At 25.9% G+C, this 15,469-nt stretch overlaps 1 protein-coding gene and 2 long non-coding RNA genes across 4 annotated transcripts; 2 read left to right on the top strand and 1 right to left on the bottom strand.

The window, feature by feature from the left end:
• The first annotated feature begins 13 nt into the window (after positions 1–13).
• Positions 14–9,321, top strand: LOC107068271 (uncharacterized). Of its 2 annotated transcripts, XM_089170254.1 has the most exons (12): positions 16–668; positions 773–1,007; positions 1,476–1,707; positions 1,801–2,132; positions 2,268–2,385; positions 2,530–2,830; positions 2,922–3,141; positions 3,215–3,359; positions 3,471–4,826; positions 4,922–8,455; positions 8,564–8,734; positions 8,864–9,321. In XM_089170254.1, the coding sequence occupies exons 1-12, from the start codon at positions 515–517 to the stop codon at positions 9,044–9,046; spliced, it is 6,981 nt and encodes a 2,326-aa protein (XP_089026380.1). In that variant the 5' UTR covers positions 16–514; the 3' UTR covers positions 9,047–9,321. The 2 variants fall into 2 exon arrangements, with proteins under 2 accessions (XP_089026379.1, XP_089026380.1); XM_089170253.1 differs by having other exon boundaries at positions 14–668; positions 1,476–2,132.
• Positions 1,038–9,454, bottom strand: LOC149033749 (uncharacterized). Its single transcript, XR_016175930.1, has 2 exons — positions 9,316–9,454; positions 1,038–1,431 (listed from the first exon to the last, which is right to left on the bottom strand). It is a non-coding gene; the product is annotated as an uncharacterized LOC149033749 (long non-coding RNA).
• Positions 9,455–10,687: 1,233 nt separating this feature from the next.
• LOC149033750 (uncharacterized) lies at positions 10,688–15,155 on the top strand. The gene is made up of 3 exons (XR_016175889.1): positions 10,688–11,944; positions 13,448–14,063; positions 14,855–15,155. It is a non-coding gene; the product is annotated as an uncharacterized LOC149033750 (long non-coding RNA).
• The last annotated feature ends 314 nt before the right edge of the window (positions 15,156–15,469 follow it).

Genomic DNA, 15,469 nt, shown 5'->3' on the forward strand with positions numbered 1-15,469 from the left:
ACCTCATAGTGAAACTTGATGCACGGTCCATTAGTGCATATTAAACTGCAGTGTGATTAAAATGTTTGAAACTTTATATTGAAATATTTTGTGATTGTCAGTAATATAATTTAGAAAATAATAATATACGACATAATGTGGATAAGAAAGTTTTAAATATAATATTTGTTTTAAGTTCGGGAAAGTAATCTTATCGTTATGATATTATGCGTAAATTTATAAGACTTTTGTCAGTTAAAGCACGTGCGCGTACATACCATTTGAGGACGCCACCGAAAAGTATTTGAATTTGAATTAATTTCAAACCGTTGTTGAAAGCGTTTTTAAATGACGAGTGATTTAGTAGGTGCTTATCATCAGCTTGTTTCAAATGAATTATTATTAAGACATGAATTAATAAATAACAAGTGTAAAACTATTAAATAAAACATAATACAAGAGTGTAAAACTATAAAAGAAAACAAAATACAAGAGTGTAAAAGTGTAAAGAAGTAGTAAACAAAAAACTAATAAAATGTCAGATAGTATTAAAGTTGCCATCAAGGTTAGACCTTTGATTAAAAGAGAAAAAGAAGAAAATCTCCCAAAACAATGGATAGTACAAGGAAATTATATAGCGTCTACGGATCAAGAGATGAGGAAACGTGGAGACGGTGGATTTAATTTTGGTATTAACTCTTACGCGTAGATTTATTTATTTATTATAAGTATATAATTTGTCTTGTGCAAATTATTTACCATTAATTATCAATTTTAATAATTACACTTTTAGATCACATCTTTGATGAGACAACTTCAAATAAAGATGTATTTGACACCGTCGTAAAACCTATTGTTGATGCAGCAGTAAATGGTTTTAATGGAACTGTTATTGCATATGGTCAAACAAGTTCTGGAAAGACGTATACTATGATGGGAGGTTTAAATGAACCTGGAATTATAATGTTAGCTATTGAACACATGTTCGATGCCATTGCTAATACATTAAGAAGAGAATTTTTATTAAGGTTTAACGTTATTTATATATAATATCAAAATACGTTCTATTTGTTTCATAATGTTCCTAGAACCCGTATCGTCCGTTTAAAAAGGGTCAATTGAAGGTTCTAGAAAAGCAGTTCCTTTGTTCCTTATTCCTTTTCATCTTCAAACCTTAACGTTAACCTTTTCTCGAATTTGCGAAACTTCGTTAACGTTGAATTCCTACACCTTCCCTCCTTATCCTTGGTTAGACATTTCAAAACCGTTCCTTAGGCTGTAAAGCCTAAATTCACACATAGCTACTATATTTATATTTATGTTATAAATCTGACAACTTTTTATCGTTTGTATATATTTACTGATCTAGTATTATTGTCTCCTATTATTTGTTTGTCGTTAGGTCTTAGTCCTTAGTCATATATCCATATCCCGCTGTTTACTATCCTTACCCTATGTATATAATTATTTTCAATTATATATTTGTTTATTTACAGAGTATCATATCTTGAAATTTATAATGAAAAAGTTAATGATCTTTTAAATAAAAGCGTAACAGATTTAAAATTGCACGAGGATAATGGACAAATAGTTATTAAATGTAAAGAAGAAGTTACCAATAGTCCTGAACATGTTCTATCGATAATGAAAAAAGGAAATAAGAATAGAAGAATAGAAGAAACTGATATGAATGAACGAAGTAGTAGAAGTCATACAATATTTCGCATTGTAAGAACATTAAATAAATATACTCTTATTATTAATACAAAATATTACTACAATCTTAAAATATATGTATATATATGTATATGTTATTTACAGACTATAGAAAGTCGTAAAACTGATGCTGAATCAGATGGAGCAATACAAGTTTCACAATTAAATTTAGCAGATTTTGCTGGTTCAGAAAGAGCAGGTCAAGCAGGTACTACTGGAGAACGTTTTAAAGAAGGTCGACTTATTAATTTGTCTCTTTCTGCATTTGGATTAGTAATAAAGCAATTAAGTGAATCCCAAGATACACAAAAACATGTTAACTTTCGAGATAGCAAATTAACGAGATTGTTACAAAATTCAATTGGTGGAAATGCTAAGACTGCAATAATATGCACAATAACACCTGCTGCATTAGAAGAGTCACAGTATACGTTATCGTTAGTATATTACTTATATATATATATATATAGAATATATTTTATGTTATTTATTATAAATGATGATTTTCAAAAGTAAGAGATGAAAAATAATTATTATTCAATATATAATTTTGTTGTTTACATATTAATTAGATTTGCGTCACGTGCCAAGAGGGTAGAAAATAAACCACAAGTTAATGAAGTTATGTCTGATGCGACACTTTTAAAACGTTATGCCAAACAAATTTCTAAACTCAACTGTGAATTAGAGGTTTGTATCTATTGAAAAGACTACAAAATAGTTTTAGCAATAACAATAGAGATTCTTAATTATAGTAATATACTTGGATATTAAAATATGTTTGAATATTCTTGTTTTTATTTTTATTTTTTTTTGTTGCTCTCCTTTTAATAGAAAATTAAAAAAGAAAAAACTGAAGAACTGGAAAGCAGATTGCACGAGAAAGATCGCATTAATCAACTCTTGGAAGAACGAATTGAATTGTTAAAAACTAAAATTGTATCTGGGAATAATGCAAATAACGAAGACACGTTTGGATGTAGATCTAAAAGAAGACGAACTTGGGCAGGACCTACATTTAAACAAAATGTATCAAATTTTCAACCAAGCCAAGGTCTGCCTACAATCAAAGAAATGTCACCGGTGAAACCTTGTAGAAAAAGTATTATTCAAAGTGTTGATTTAATGGATCAATGTTAGTAACTTTATCATTGTATTTTTTTTATACATGTATTCATGTTTTCTTTTTATTATCTTTTAATTTATATCAATTTTATAAATTTTAGCATTCCAAATAGCTTTTACGGATTTTGAATTAGAATTAATTAATGATGAAAAGGATAGAGATGATGATGATTCCATAGATAGTGTCAAAGAAATGTATATTACAAAAAATAGACATCAACATCGAGTAACATTCATGGACGATTTAAGCATTTACAAACCTAATTATAATATTTATGAGAGTACACCTATAAAGAGAGATACTACACCATCTCAGGCAAAGTAATAACACAAATTATTATTAATAATTATACTATTTATCAATAAACAATTAATAATATATTATTATTTTTAGCGATATTCAAGAAGATCAATCTTTTACACCAAAAAAAGTATTACGTGAAAGACTGTCATATCTACAAGAAGAATTTGATAAACTTTGTGAATTTACAACATTAGAAAAACAATTGTATATTGAGAATCATCAATGTAATTCCGTAGTAAGTAGAATTTTCTTATAAAATTTTTATTTTATTATTATTATTATTATTTGTTGTTGTTGTTGTTGTTATTGTTTATATTAAATATACAAATTTTCTCTATAATAATAGAATGAAAAACAAGTTACGACAGAGCAAAATTCAGAATTGCAAGAACAAATACTTAATGTTACAACAGAGAATAATTTATTAAAAAATCTAATATCAGAAGTATTAAAATATGCAACAAGTCCTACCAATATAAATGCAGAAAGCATAGAAATGGATTTGTTGGATGAAACAACATCACAAATGTCAAGTGAAACAATATTGGATATACCTTTCAAAGATATTGAAGTTAAACAGGTAATCGATAAATTGCAAAATAAAATAATGAAAAGTATAAAACAACATGAAATAAGAAATTTAGAAAAGATTTTCGAATCGGACATTCAAATGTCGCATCTTAAATCGGAGAATAAAGAATTGAAAGAACAAATAATCTCTTTGAAACAAGAGATAGATGAACAAAATGAAAAAGAACAAATGTATGAAAGTGAATTTGAACAGAATTTGAGTTGTAAAGAAAATCCATTAACTTTAATATCTGACATTAAAGAAGAATCTTCAATAATAAAAAAGAAAAGCATGTTATTAACTGACACTGAAGAAGCAAATGTTGAATTTGAAAGGAGTATATTAAAATCTAAAGAAATAGAAAATATATTAGAACAGGGCAAACAATTAATAGAATTCTCACCAATAAAACCTCGTAGATCATTAGAACAATTAAATTCAACTAATAAAACATGTAAACATGAAATATCATCTGTTTTGATTAAAGAAACGTTAAATGATAACAGTCATAAAATGTCAACTGATGTACAACGAAAAAGATCATCAATTTTGGAAGAAAAGGAAAATATCATTGTTGAAATGAACGAAGAATACAAGAACGTTTCTGTTAATGAACAAATTGATCATTTTGATGTTGAAAATCTTTTCGTTAAATTACGCAATCATTTGGATAATATAGAAAAATGTGAAATTGTCCAATTACATCAGTTGAATGAAATATTTGTATCGAAAGATCAACAATATGTTTTGAGTGAATTAAATAAACAAAAAATAGAAAATGATTACAACAATATAAGAAATTTCATTAACGATAGTGTTCATTTAAAAAGTCTGTTACATGATTTGGATACATTTGTTAATTCCATTATGACAAAAAATAATAAAATGAAAGAACAATTGGAAAAACAATTAAACTTTTTGACCGAAAGTTTTAACGATAATGTTGATAACGAAGAACTTGTAGCAGATTTAGATATGAAAACGCAAGAATTAAGTGAGATCAAAAGTGACGTGGTAAGCCTTAAATTAGATATGAAAAAATTACAAAGAACAATATTTCTATTGACGGCTGAAAATGAAGAATTGTCTGCTAAATTAAGCGCTGAAAAAATAAGTAAAGCTGACTGTTTGGTAAGTTATTTTATACATTATCTTTTTTTTTTCTAATTTATATAAAAATGTAATATATATATATTTATATATATTTTTTTTTGTAAACCTTTCAGAAAATGATTGATGATTTACAAGAACAAATTTCCAAAATGAACAATGAAAATAAAGATATGTTAAATGAGATCTTAATTCTTAATGAACAAATTAAATGTTTCCAATTAGAAGGAGAAGATACGAAAAAAGACAAATGTCTTAATTATGATAAAACGATATCAAATATTGAATTGTCAAATGATAATAATGAAAAACCTGTAAATGTAGACTGTAAAACTGAACAAATTGAATTGCAAACTAGTATCAATGAAACTACAATACATGAAGGAAAAATGATGAAAGATGATACCTCCTCATTTGTAGATGAATTTTTAACGGAAAATGAATTAAAATCATCTGAAAAAAGTGATATTGAAAATAATGAAAATAATATTGAACAATTAACATTTAATAATAATCTGTTAAAATGTGAATTGATTAAATTAAAAGAAAAAGTAACATTGTTAACGGAGGAAAATGTAATATCTCTTAAAAAATCTTTGGAAACTTTAGATAATAAATGTGATGTTACATTAAATGTTACAAGTGAAGAAACGAAAGATGATAAGTTAAATATTTTATTAACAAAATGTACTACTTTGAAAGAGACAATGGATTATCTTGTAATATTGAATACAAAATTAGCCGATATGAAAATAATTTTGTGCAATCGGTGTGCTGAAATGAAAGAATTAAATGAAAATAAAAAGGATATTAAATTGAAAACAAAAATGTTAACCGTTAAATTAGAAAATATGCAAGAAAATTTCAATCGAAAGTGCGCAAACATTGAGCTACTGAAAAATAAAGCTAACGAAGATTCATTTTTAAATATTTCTGAAACATCTTTCGATGGTTCTTCGTTGGATGGAATAAATGTAACTTCAGTGGAAGAGGAAGTTTCTCTTTTGAATAAAGAAATGCAAATATTACAGGACGATCATGTGAAATTATCATATTTGTATAAAGAAAAATGTGATGAAACTGAAAGACTTCGTAATTCTATTATAACTGAAACTAATGTTGTATCTCCATATAAAAAGGATACCAAAAAAGGCAAATCTAAAATTGACAAATTACAAAAAGACATTGATTATTGTAAAGTTGATTTACAAGAATTAAAGAATAAAATTATTAATGATCTTAAAAAATCATTAAATGAAATAAATATGTTAAAATCTGCCAACGATGAATTGTCCAAAATAATATCAAATCAAAATGTATTATTGGAAACTAGCGAGAAAAATGCCAAATTATTTGAAAATGAAATGACTAATTTAAATGTTCAAATAGACAATTATAAAATGGTACAAGAACAAGTGGAAAATGAAAAATCTAATTTGAAACAAGAAATAGATAATATGAAAATAAATATACAAGTAAAAGAAGACATTGTAAATGATTTGAACAGAATAATCGATGAATATAAGGAGAAAAATGATTGTTTAGAAAAAAAATTGGAAAATATAGAAGAAAGCATTGAAATGAGTCGTCAAATTTATGAAGATAAGTATGAAATACATAATACATTGAATAATGAAATTGACAAACTTAAGGATGATTTAAATTCTGCCAAAGCTTGTATTATTAATGAAATGAAATGTTTAAAACCCATTGAAGATAGTCAAAATTACTTTGATAAATCTATAAACAATCTTTTACTTATATTCTTGGAAATGGTTACTTCAAAGGAACAGGAAGTAATTAATGTCATACAGGAACGATTGTCTATCGATAAAGAAAAATATGAATATGAGAGACAACAAAGTATACAAGCAGAAAAATGTCTTCGATTAAGGACAGAAGAACTCGAATTGGAAGTAGAAAAATTAAAAGATGATATTAAAACACAAGAAATAAAACATTTGGAATTATTAAATAAAATGTCACTTATGGAACATACATTGAAAGAAAATAATAATGAAAAAGAGATACTTATGAAGAAAATTCAATCACTTCAAATTGATTATAATAACATGCAAGAAGAATTTAATAAACAGTCAGCAATAAAAATACAACAAAGGGAAATTGATATAAATAAAAAAGAAGAAATGGTAGAAACGATACGAATCAGGGAAGAATATAAAGACAAAATCGATAATTTGTTATCAACTTTGGAAAAGTATAAAATAAATAATGTTGAATTAATGAAAAATGTAGAGAGTCTTGAAAATAATGAAAAAGATTTAAAGAATATTCTTAATATGAGAACAGATGAATTAGATAAGTGTAATAAAAATTTGGAAAAGATAAACAATGATATTGAACAACTTACAAATATCAATGATGAATTAAAACGTGAAATGGAAAATAAAGATGCATCTATTGTTAAACTTTCTAACGAAATAAAAGATCTCGTTGAATTAATAGAATCGTATAAAAGAGAAAATATGGAATTGATTGAACAAATAAAAGGTATGAAGATAAATGAAACAAATTTAAATGTTATGATGAATAAAAAAATGAACGAATTTACGGAGAATAATAAATATATAGAAAAAATGAAAACCGAGATCGAAAATTTAACGATAACATGTAACAAACTTAATTGTGAAATTGAAAACAAAGATGCACACATTTTAGAAATTACCAATTTGTTACAAAACAAATCTGACATGTTGCACGAATATAAAATAGAATTGGAAAGTTTAAGAATAAACGATGAAAAACATTTGGAAAATGTTGAGGATTTGAAGGAAAAATTAAATTTAAAAATAATCAAATATGAAGAATTAAATAAACAATGTATAGAATTGAAAAATCAAAATGTTATTCTATTTAAAGAATTGGATTCATTGAAAGAACAATATATTCAATTAGAAGAAAAAAATATGAAATTGGAACAGAAACTTCGAAACAGTAATAGTAGAATTAAATTAGAAACGGATATGGAAGAATTACTCGAACAGAATAAAGCTTTACAAAATAATTTAGATGGTGCTTACAATTGTATAGCAGAATTGAAGGATAAGAAAAAACATTTGTTGGAAGAATATTTAAGTACAAAGGAACGATATGAATCTTTGCTCGATGAAAATAAACAAATGATCAAAGAAATATTGTTGAATAAAGAGAAAGATATAAAATCTATAAATGAACAGTGTGAAGAATTAAAAGGTAAAAATCAACAATTGGAGGAAGAAAACAAAACATTGAAAAAAGATAATGAAGATTTAAATGAAGAAATAGAGGTAGTAATTAAAGAAAACGATGTTTTAACGGAAAAGGTATATTCGTATTTTGGTGATGATAATCCTAAAATGTTAAAGGCTGAAATAAATACTTTAAAGGAAGAAAATCAAAAGTTACAAGACAAACTTACAAAATGTAGTAATTGTGGAATACTTCTATCAAAAGATCAATTGAAATGTAACAAAGATAACAATAATGATGAACTTGCAAATCTGAAGAAACAAATAAAAGAGTTAGAATTCGAATTGGTATCTAAAAATGGGCGAATTGCTACATTACAATTACAAATACAAGGAGGAAGTTTTCCATATCAGGAAAAATGTAAAGATTTGGAAGAAAATCTGTTGGCATTTAAAAATAAGGTATGTGATAAGTTTCTTTTTTTTATCAACAACATTATTTCAGACATTTTTTCATGGATTTGAAATACTTATATTTTTTATTTTTATTTTTTTATTTTTCTTTGACAGAACATTCAACTAGAAAGTGAAATAAAGAAACTTAGACATGCTATGTGTGAAATTGATATGAAAGAATGTTACAAGTGCAAAAATCAATTTATTAATCAAAAAAGTCAATATGTTCAAACTATACCAATCAGTAAAATACAATTTTGTGGAACTAGTAGCGGTATTGTTGAGGTAAGCATTCATTTTTTTCTTTTTTTATAAATACGATGAATATTTCTCTTTTATTTCTTAGTCATAATTTTTCTATAACAATTAAATCAAATAAATAAATATATATATATAAAATTATGTTTTATTTAGAATCACGTGCAAATAGAAAAATTAGAAAAAGAAAAAGCTTTCATGAAACAATTGTGTCGTTCACGGTGTAAGAAAATAAAAGAACTTGAAAAGAAATTAATGGAACTTCAAAATATTGAAGATTTATCTGCAAAAACGAACATTTATCCTGAGGATAGATCGTGTGCCACGCCAAAGTATTAATTTAATTAAAAACGAACTGAAAGTTTTTTTTTAAAAAAGAACGTCATTGTAAAAAATGTAAAATTTTATCTACATTTTGACATATTTTAAGTATTTTATAAATAATAGAAATTATTATTGCTTTTTTGCAAAATCATTATATGTGTACATATGAAAGTATTATTGTAAATGATTATTTTTATATAATGACTAAATGTTATGAGCAATGATTCTTGTAATTACAGGTTATGATGGTATTATTAATAGATTTATGTATTATCTATAAGCACCCTTGTATTTTTTGTAATGATAAACATTCTTGTATATTCTCCTACTATAATAATTAATAATAATTCAAATTTATTCAATATACAGATATTTTTACTTTGAAATAAATCTATACTCATTAAAAACTAAACACCTTCGAACGACCACTTTTCCACAGTCAGGTAGTGTATGAACTGTACTATCAAAGAATACTGTATTCTTTGATAGTACTATACCGACATTGCGTTAAATATCTACTACCGCTCCTGGCGGTCACGGTAATAACTAAAATGAATCTTATACGGAAAGAATAGACTTATGTGTTAGTGTGTACTTTTGTAATCTTTGCTATTATCTTTAATGATATTATCTGGATTTCAGTGCACTCTTGTGGGATAAATTAATATTTACTTAACCTTATCTAAGCTCGTAAGTTAATACAGATTCGTGTAAGTTTTAATAAACACGTTCATGAAAAGGTGGATATTAATTCTTTTTTTATTGTAGATATTTTTAATGATTTTTAATTACAAAGTTCTTTTTTGTATGATTAATTCTTTTAATTAAGTATACGAGAATAATATCAAAATTATTACATTAATTTTAATGATAATAATTACATTATTGTATATTTTTTAAATAAAATTTTAATTAAATACACTACACTTGTTTTTTGGATTATATTTAATTACAGGTTATATGAAATTTGATTTTTCCCTATTTTTTTATAGGTACCTATAATTTTTATAATGTTATATCGTGTCTTTTTAGATATGAATAAATAATACATACGATTCGAAGGTGAAACTTGCAACAAAGCAAATTATTTTGAGTCATCGTTAATTGCTATAAATAAAACATGCATATACATATATATATATACGTGCGTATGTATATGTAAGTTAAGTATATCGATTGTCATCCTAAATTTTACGATCTCACAAAAACAAATTCGATAATTTCAAATTAACATATTTGTCCCCCACTCGATCCTCCTTTTTTTTCTTCTCTTCGTTCTTCGTCATCGTTCACACCTTTCTTCTCCCACCTGATAATATTATTATTCTTATTATTACGATTATCATAATGTTTCATCGCAACGCTATTAAAAATAAATATCTATCGATCTATCTAAATATGCGAGTATTTGATCGAATCGCATTGGTATTCTGATTGGTCAAATGACAGGCCGGCATTAATTGGCCATTAACGTTGGATAGGTGGGTGGTCTATCTATTTATCTATCTCATTCTATCTCATTAATCTATCTCTATCTATCTCTCTCTTTCACTATCTAGTAAGAATAACAAAGTCAAATTTAAACTAGGTAGGTAGAATCAGAAGAACAATCCTACACTACAAGAACAATCCTTGTTTCCTTCGTACGGTGAGAGAGAGAGAGAGAGAGAGAGAGAGAGAGAGAGAGAGAGAGAGAGAGAGAGAGGCATAGATTTAATGAAAAGTGTTGTATATCAGTGGTGATGGTGTGATGGTGATCGGTAAAACTGTGTGTGGTGGTTTGTGTCGTCCGTTTATGTTGTATTGTGTTCCACCGAGTTGTCACGTGACAGTCGGATGAATTTACGTCAATGGTGACCTCCGCGTTCGCGTATCCGTGCATACCGGGGCCATGCTGCGCGATTCCTTTGCGTTGGATACCGGTCGTTCTCATTCTCTCATTCTCTCATTTTCTCATTTTCTCTTTCTCTCTCTTTCTCTCTTTCTCTTTCTCTCTCTACGTATAATATATCTTTTCTTGTTTTCTTTCATTTTATTTTTTCTTGAACTTTCGATCAAATTGTCAACCGCGAACTGACTGGATACTACGTGTACCATTTTCTGTTTCTTTGTTTTTTTTTTTTTTTAATTTCATCCTCATCTTTAAATTTAAGAATAAAAAAAAATGAGATTGCTTTTTTAAAAAGATTAGAAAAAATTTTTGAAGATTATTATTATTATTATTATTATTTTAATAACGTTCCAATATTTGATTCATTTTTCGTTTGTTCCTTATTTGAAAAATGATACTTTTTTGTTTTCCTAAATATCGTCGTTTATGTTATCGATGATCATATTATATATTTTAATGAAAATTGGAAAGTGGTTGATCGATAGGATAATTGTCGATAGGAATGCGTTCGAGAATTCAGATAAGTAAAGTTAAAAGCCGGTTTTAAGCGGTTAATCGAGACTCGCAGTTCGATACGAAATCGTACCCGTAATGTTTTTCTCGTTTCTTCTTTTTTTTTTTTTTCATTTCTTTTTTTTTCATTTATTTTTTTTACCTTTACATCGACATCATTATTTCGGTTATATTTATTTTTATTCAAAAAAAAAAAATATAATAAGTAATGTATGCGTGCAAAAGAGAGAGAGAGAGAGAGAGAGAAAGAGATAAAAGAAAATTAATTAATGAAAAAATAATTTGTTAGATAAATTGGAAGATTGTTTCAAACGTTATTTTATACCCATCAGAAGTATTTTTCCTTAAGAAAGAGAGAGAAAGGAATAAAAACACATATGAAACGTGGATGGAGGAACGTTGGAACGTAGGAACGTGCGAAAGAACGTTCGTAATACTCTCGCAAAAAAAAAAAAGAATCTTAAAGAGAAAAAGTTAAAGGAATGAGGATAGATTATAAAATAGAAAAGGTATAATAATATCGTATATTATTATTATTTTTTTTTCTATTATATTATACAGAAAATTAGAAATTATTTCAATGAAAAAAAAAATATCATTTCAATAGATCATTTGATTTAGTTTTAATTCTTCTTATTATTTTCGATATATTTTAGCGGGAATTTGTTATTATTTGAATTTAATCAAATTCGATCTCAAGAACATTACGTCAATGCTACGTACACGTGTATGTAAATATATATACATATATATATATGTATGTATATACGTGTATTTATGGCTCAGCTAAATAAATGCGATACCTTCGAATGGTTTTACGCGACTGTAAAACATAAATCCGTTTACAATCTTACATCACACTTTAAATAATATACGTAGAAATGAATGCATGTATATACTTACCCTTTTTACAAAACGAAATAACAATTAACTTTAATTTTGATTTTCTGTATAAATTTGTTAATATAAATTAGTATAAATGTAATAAGACATTATTGTTAAACATCTTATAATATTTCGGGAAATATGACATATGAAAGAAGAAGAATAGTTGACAACGTAATCCAAATTACTTTAACACTAGATTTACGGATGTTCTCTTGACTATTTTTTAATGACTTACAAACATTGTTTGAATGAAAAGTTGAATAAAAAGGGAAGGAATTAATATTTATACAAATATTTTATTGCGCAATTAAAAATCAATATATGTTTTTTAAAAAATAATATTTAAATTTTTATATATTATGCATAATAATCAAAATTTGTAATGAGTCAAAATGGCTGCTCCGTACGCGTAAATCCGTAGTATTCAATGGTTAATTATATAAATATTAATTATATCATAATATATAAAATAGATTATTAATAATAATTATTAATCTAGTGTTATAAATAATTTCATTTCGTTGTCTTTCTTTCTTTCTATCTTTAGCATTTGTTGTTGTTGTATTTTTCTTTCGTTCCCAAAAAAACGTGTCGCGAAATATGTTACAAAGATTCGTTAGCCAGCATTTGCATGACACCCGCGAACTTTTTCGTCACACGAACGAAAAATTCTAACTGTTCGTGTGTTATACGCACGTATGTAAGTAATGACGCACGAAACTCAAGTTTGAAAAAAAATGAAATTGGCCAACAAGAAGTCGTCGGGGTCGTGTGAATGAATTCGGTGGTGATCGTGTCTCTCTTTCCTTTTCGTTTCATTTTTTTTCTTTTCTTTTTTTTAATTCTTTTCTACACCTCTTTTCTCCAAAATAAATCTTTTTATCTTTCTAGTAAAGATATTCCGTTTTTTTTTTTTTTTTAAATTAACCTATTTTCCTTTTGTAAACTATTCTCATTCAATTTTTATCAAACTTTCTCTATCCGACATTTTGAATTTTTGTACAATTTTGATTTCTCAGCGTTCTCACTTTCTCTGAAAAAAAAAAAAAAAAACCAAAGAAAAGAATTGTTAGGCGGACGAATCGATTGAGGTTTACGATGTTATCGCATTTTTTATATTCAAGGTTAATCGAAGGTCATGCTACAGATATATTTAGATATATTTTTTCACCTGTTACAAGGTAGAATATAAAAGAATGCTTCTTTTAGTCGGGGGGAGGGAGGGAGGGAGAAGAGGGGGGAGCTCAACCTGTATAAAACTTAAGATAAATTAATTGAAACGTAAGCACGCGCGTGAATCTCGATTTGAATATAATCTATCGATAATCGATTCTCTTTCTTACATTTATTCGTGTCAAAAAGTACAACCTTGTTAAATAGGAAGGACAAGGACATGGACGATTTAAAAATATCAAGTTTGGTGTTGTAAGGCTCTCGGGAAATGTCAGTTGTGAATAATTTTGTCAGATATATCCTTCGTATATACAAATTCAAAGAGGTGAGTTTCGATAACGCGTGCAAAGTCACGAATACAAATTCTCTGTGTATGTGTATGTGTATGTGTATGTGTATGTGTATATGTATGTTGAATAATTTTTGCGTTAGTTATGGCGACGACTACGTTGTTCAAAGAATATAACGTAACATGGTTTAATTTCATAAAACCAATCCCCTGTTAGAATTCATTGTAAGCAACGTTTGGAATAAATTCAAATATCGAAAGATCATCATCGTTAAAAGGTATATATATATATATCATTTACTTTAAAAAAAATCATTCAACGTGATCATATGTTCGTTATTACGTGTATTACCACTCCCACATGTATATATATATATATATATTCGGATTTATTTCAGAATCAATGTTTTTGCAGATGTGTATCTCTTTTTACGCTCGTGGAATTTATTAGGATTTTCATCGACTCAAGTTGTTTGTCTCTTATATATATATATATATAGTATCTTTCTATTTATCTTAATTGATCTATCGATAGAATGAGAAATACAAATAATATTCAGAGTAATTATTTCCATGATTATTTTAAGATAGTAATTTTTTTTATTTAAATACAAAAATAATTATCATACAAATTTTTAATAATCTTATTAGATAACATGTATTACATGTTCATATATGTATATATATATATATTTATTATATGAGTCATATTATATATTATATGAGTCATAATCGTACTAGTATTCTACTATCAATTTAAAACAATTAATATTATAAATGTTTTTATAGACAGACACCAATTTAAGATAATAAAATATTTATAGGATCCTATTAAGAATTTTATTAGAATTCTATTAGTTAAGTATTGGAATCCAATTAGGTTTCTTGGTAATGTAAAAATGAAAATGAAACGGATATATGTTATTCTTATTTTTGTAATATCTTATCTCTTATCTATCAGGTGACAAAAATTACTTGGATGCTTTTTAAATAATTTTCATATTTATTTATTACGTGTCTGTTATTTTGTGATATTTTCAATAATGACTTTGATCCATCTTTTTTTCAGGTATTTAAAAAGATTTCCTTATATTAACTAGTAGAATAAATTTTCAAAGTTTGAAAGGAAAAACCTGGAACACCCCGTATATATATATATATATATATATATATATATGTATATGTACATTTACAAGTAGCTCTGCTTTCCTCATTTGAGATTTTGCAATATTCGTAACGAACAGTTCCACATTGCATTCAATGGTATGTACATGCAACCATTTAGTAATAAATACTTGGAATCATTTAATACAACTCGATGACATATTTTGTGGTACTTATTATGAAATATTTCTATTACTCAAAATGTATCTAATAGGTACTTTACATATATATATTTATATTATAGTATATAACTGTTAAAATGAATTAGATACTTTTTCAAAATGTATTTTACATTTATTTATGATATCTAATTAAAAAACACAATAACATACTATATTGTAAATCTATTATAATAATTATTATTATAAAATTAATTAATTTAAATGAAAGTAATTTAAAATTATTATTATTAATAATTAAATTTATTATTTTAAATATTAAAATTAATTAATAAATACTAGAAAAACTTTTGTATATAAATTTTATTTGTGTGTCTAGAAAAAGGAATATAATAAAATTA

This window comes from Polistes dominula, unplaced genomic scaffold, assembly GCF_049000335.1.
Source record: "Polistes dominula isolate Pdom_NZ unplaced genomic scaffold, Pdom_raw_medaka contig_29, whole genome shotgun sequence".
NCBI lineage: Eukaryota > Metazoa > Arthropoda > Insecta > Hymenoptera > Vespidae > Polistes > Polistes dominula.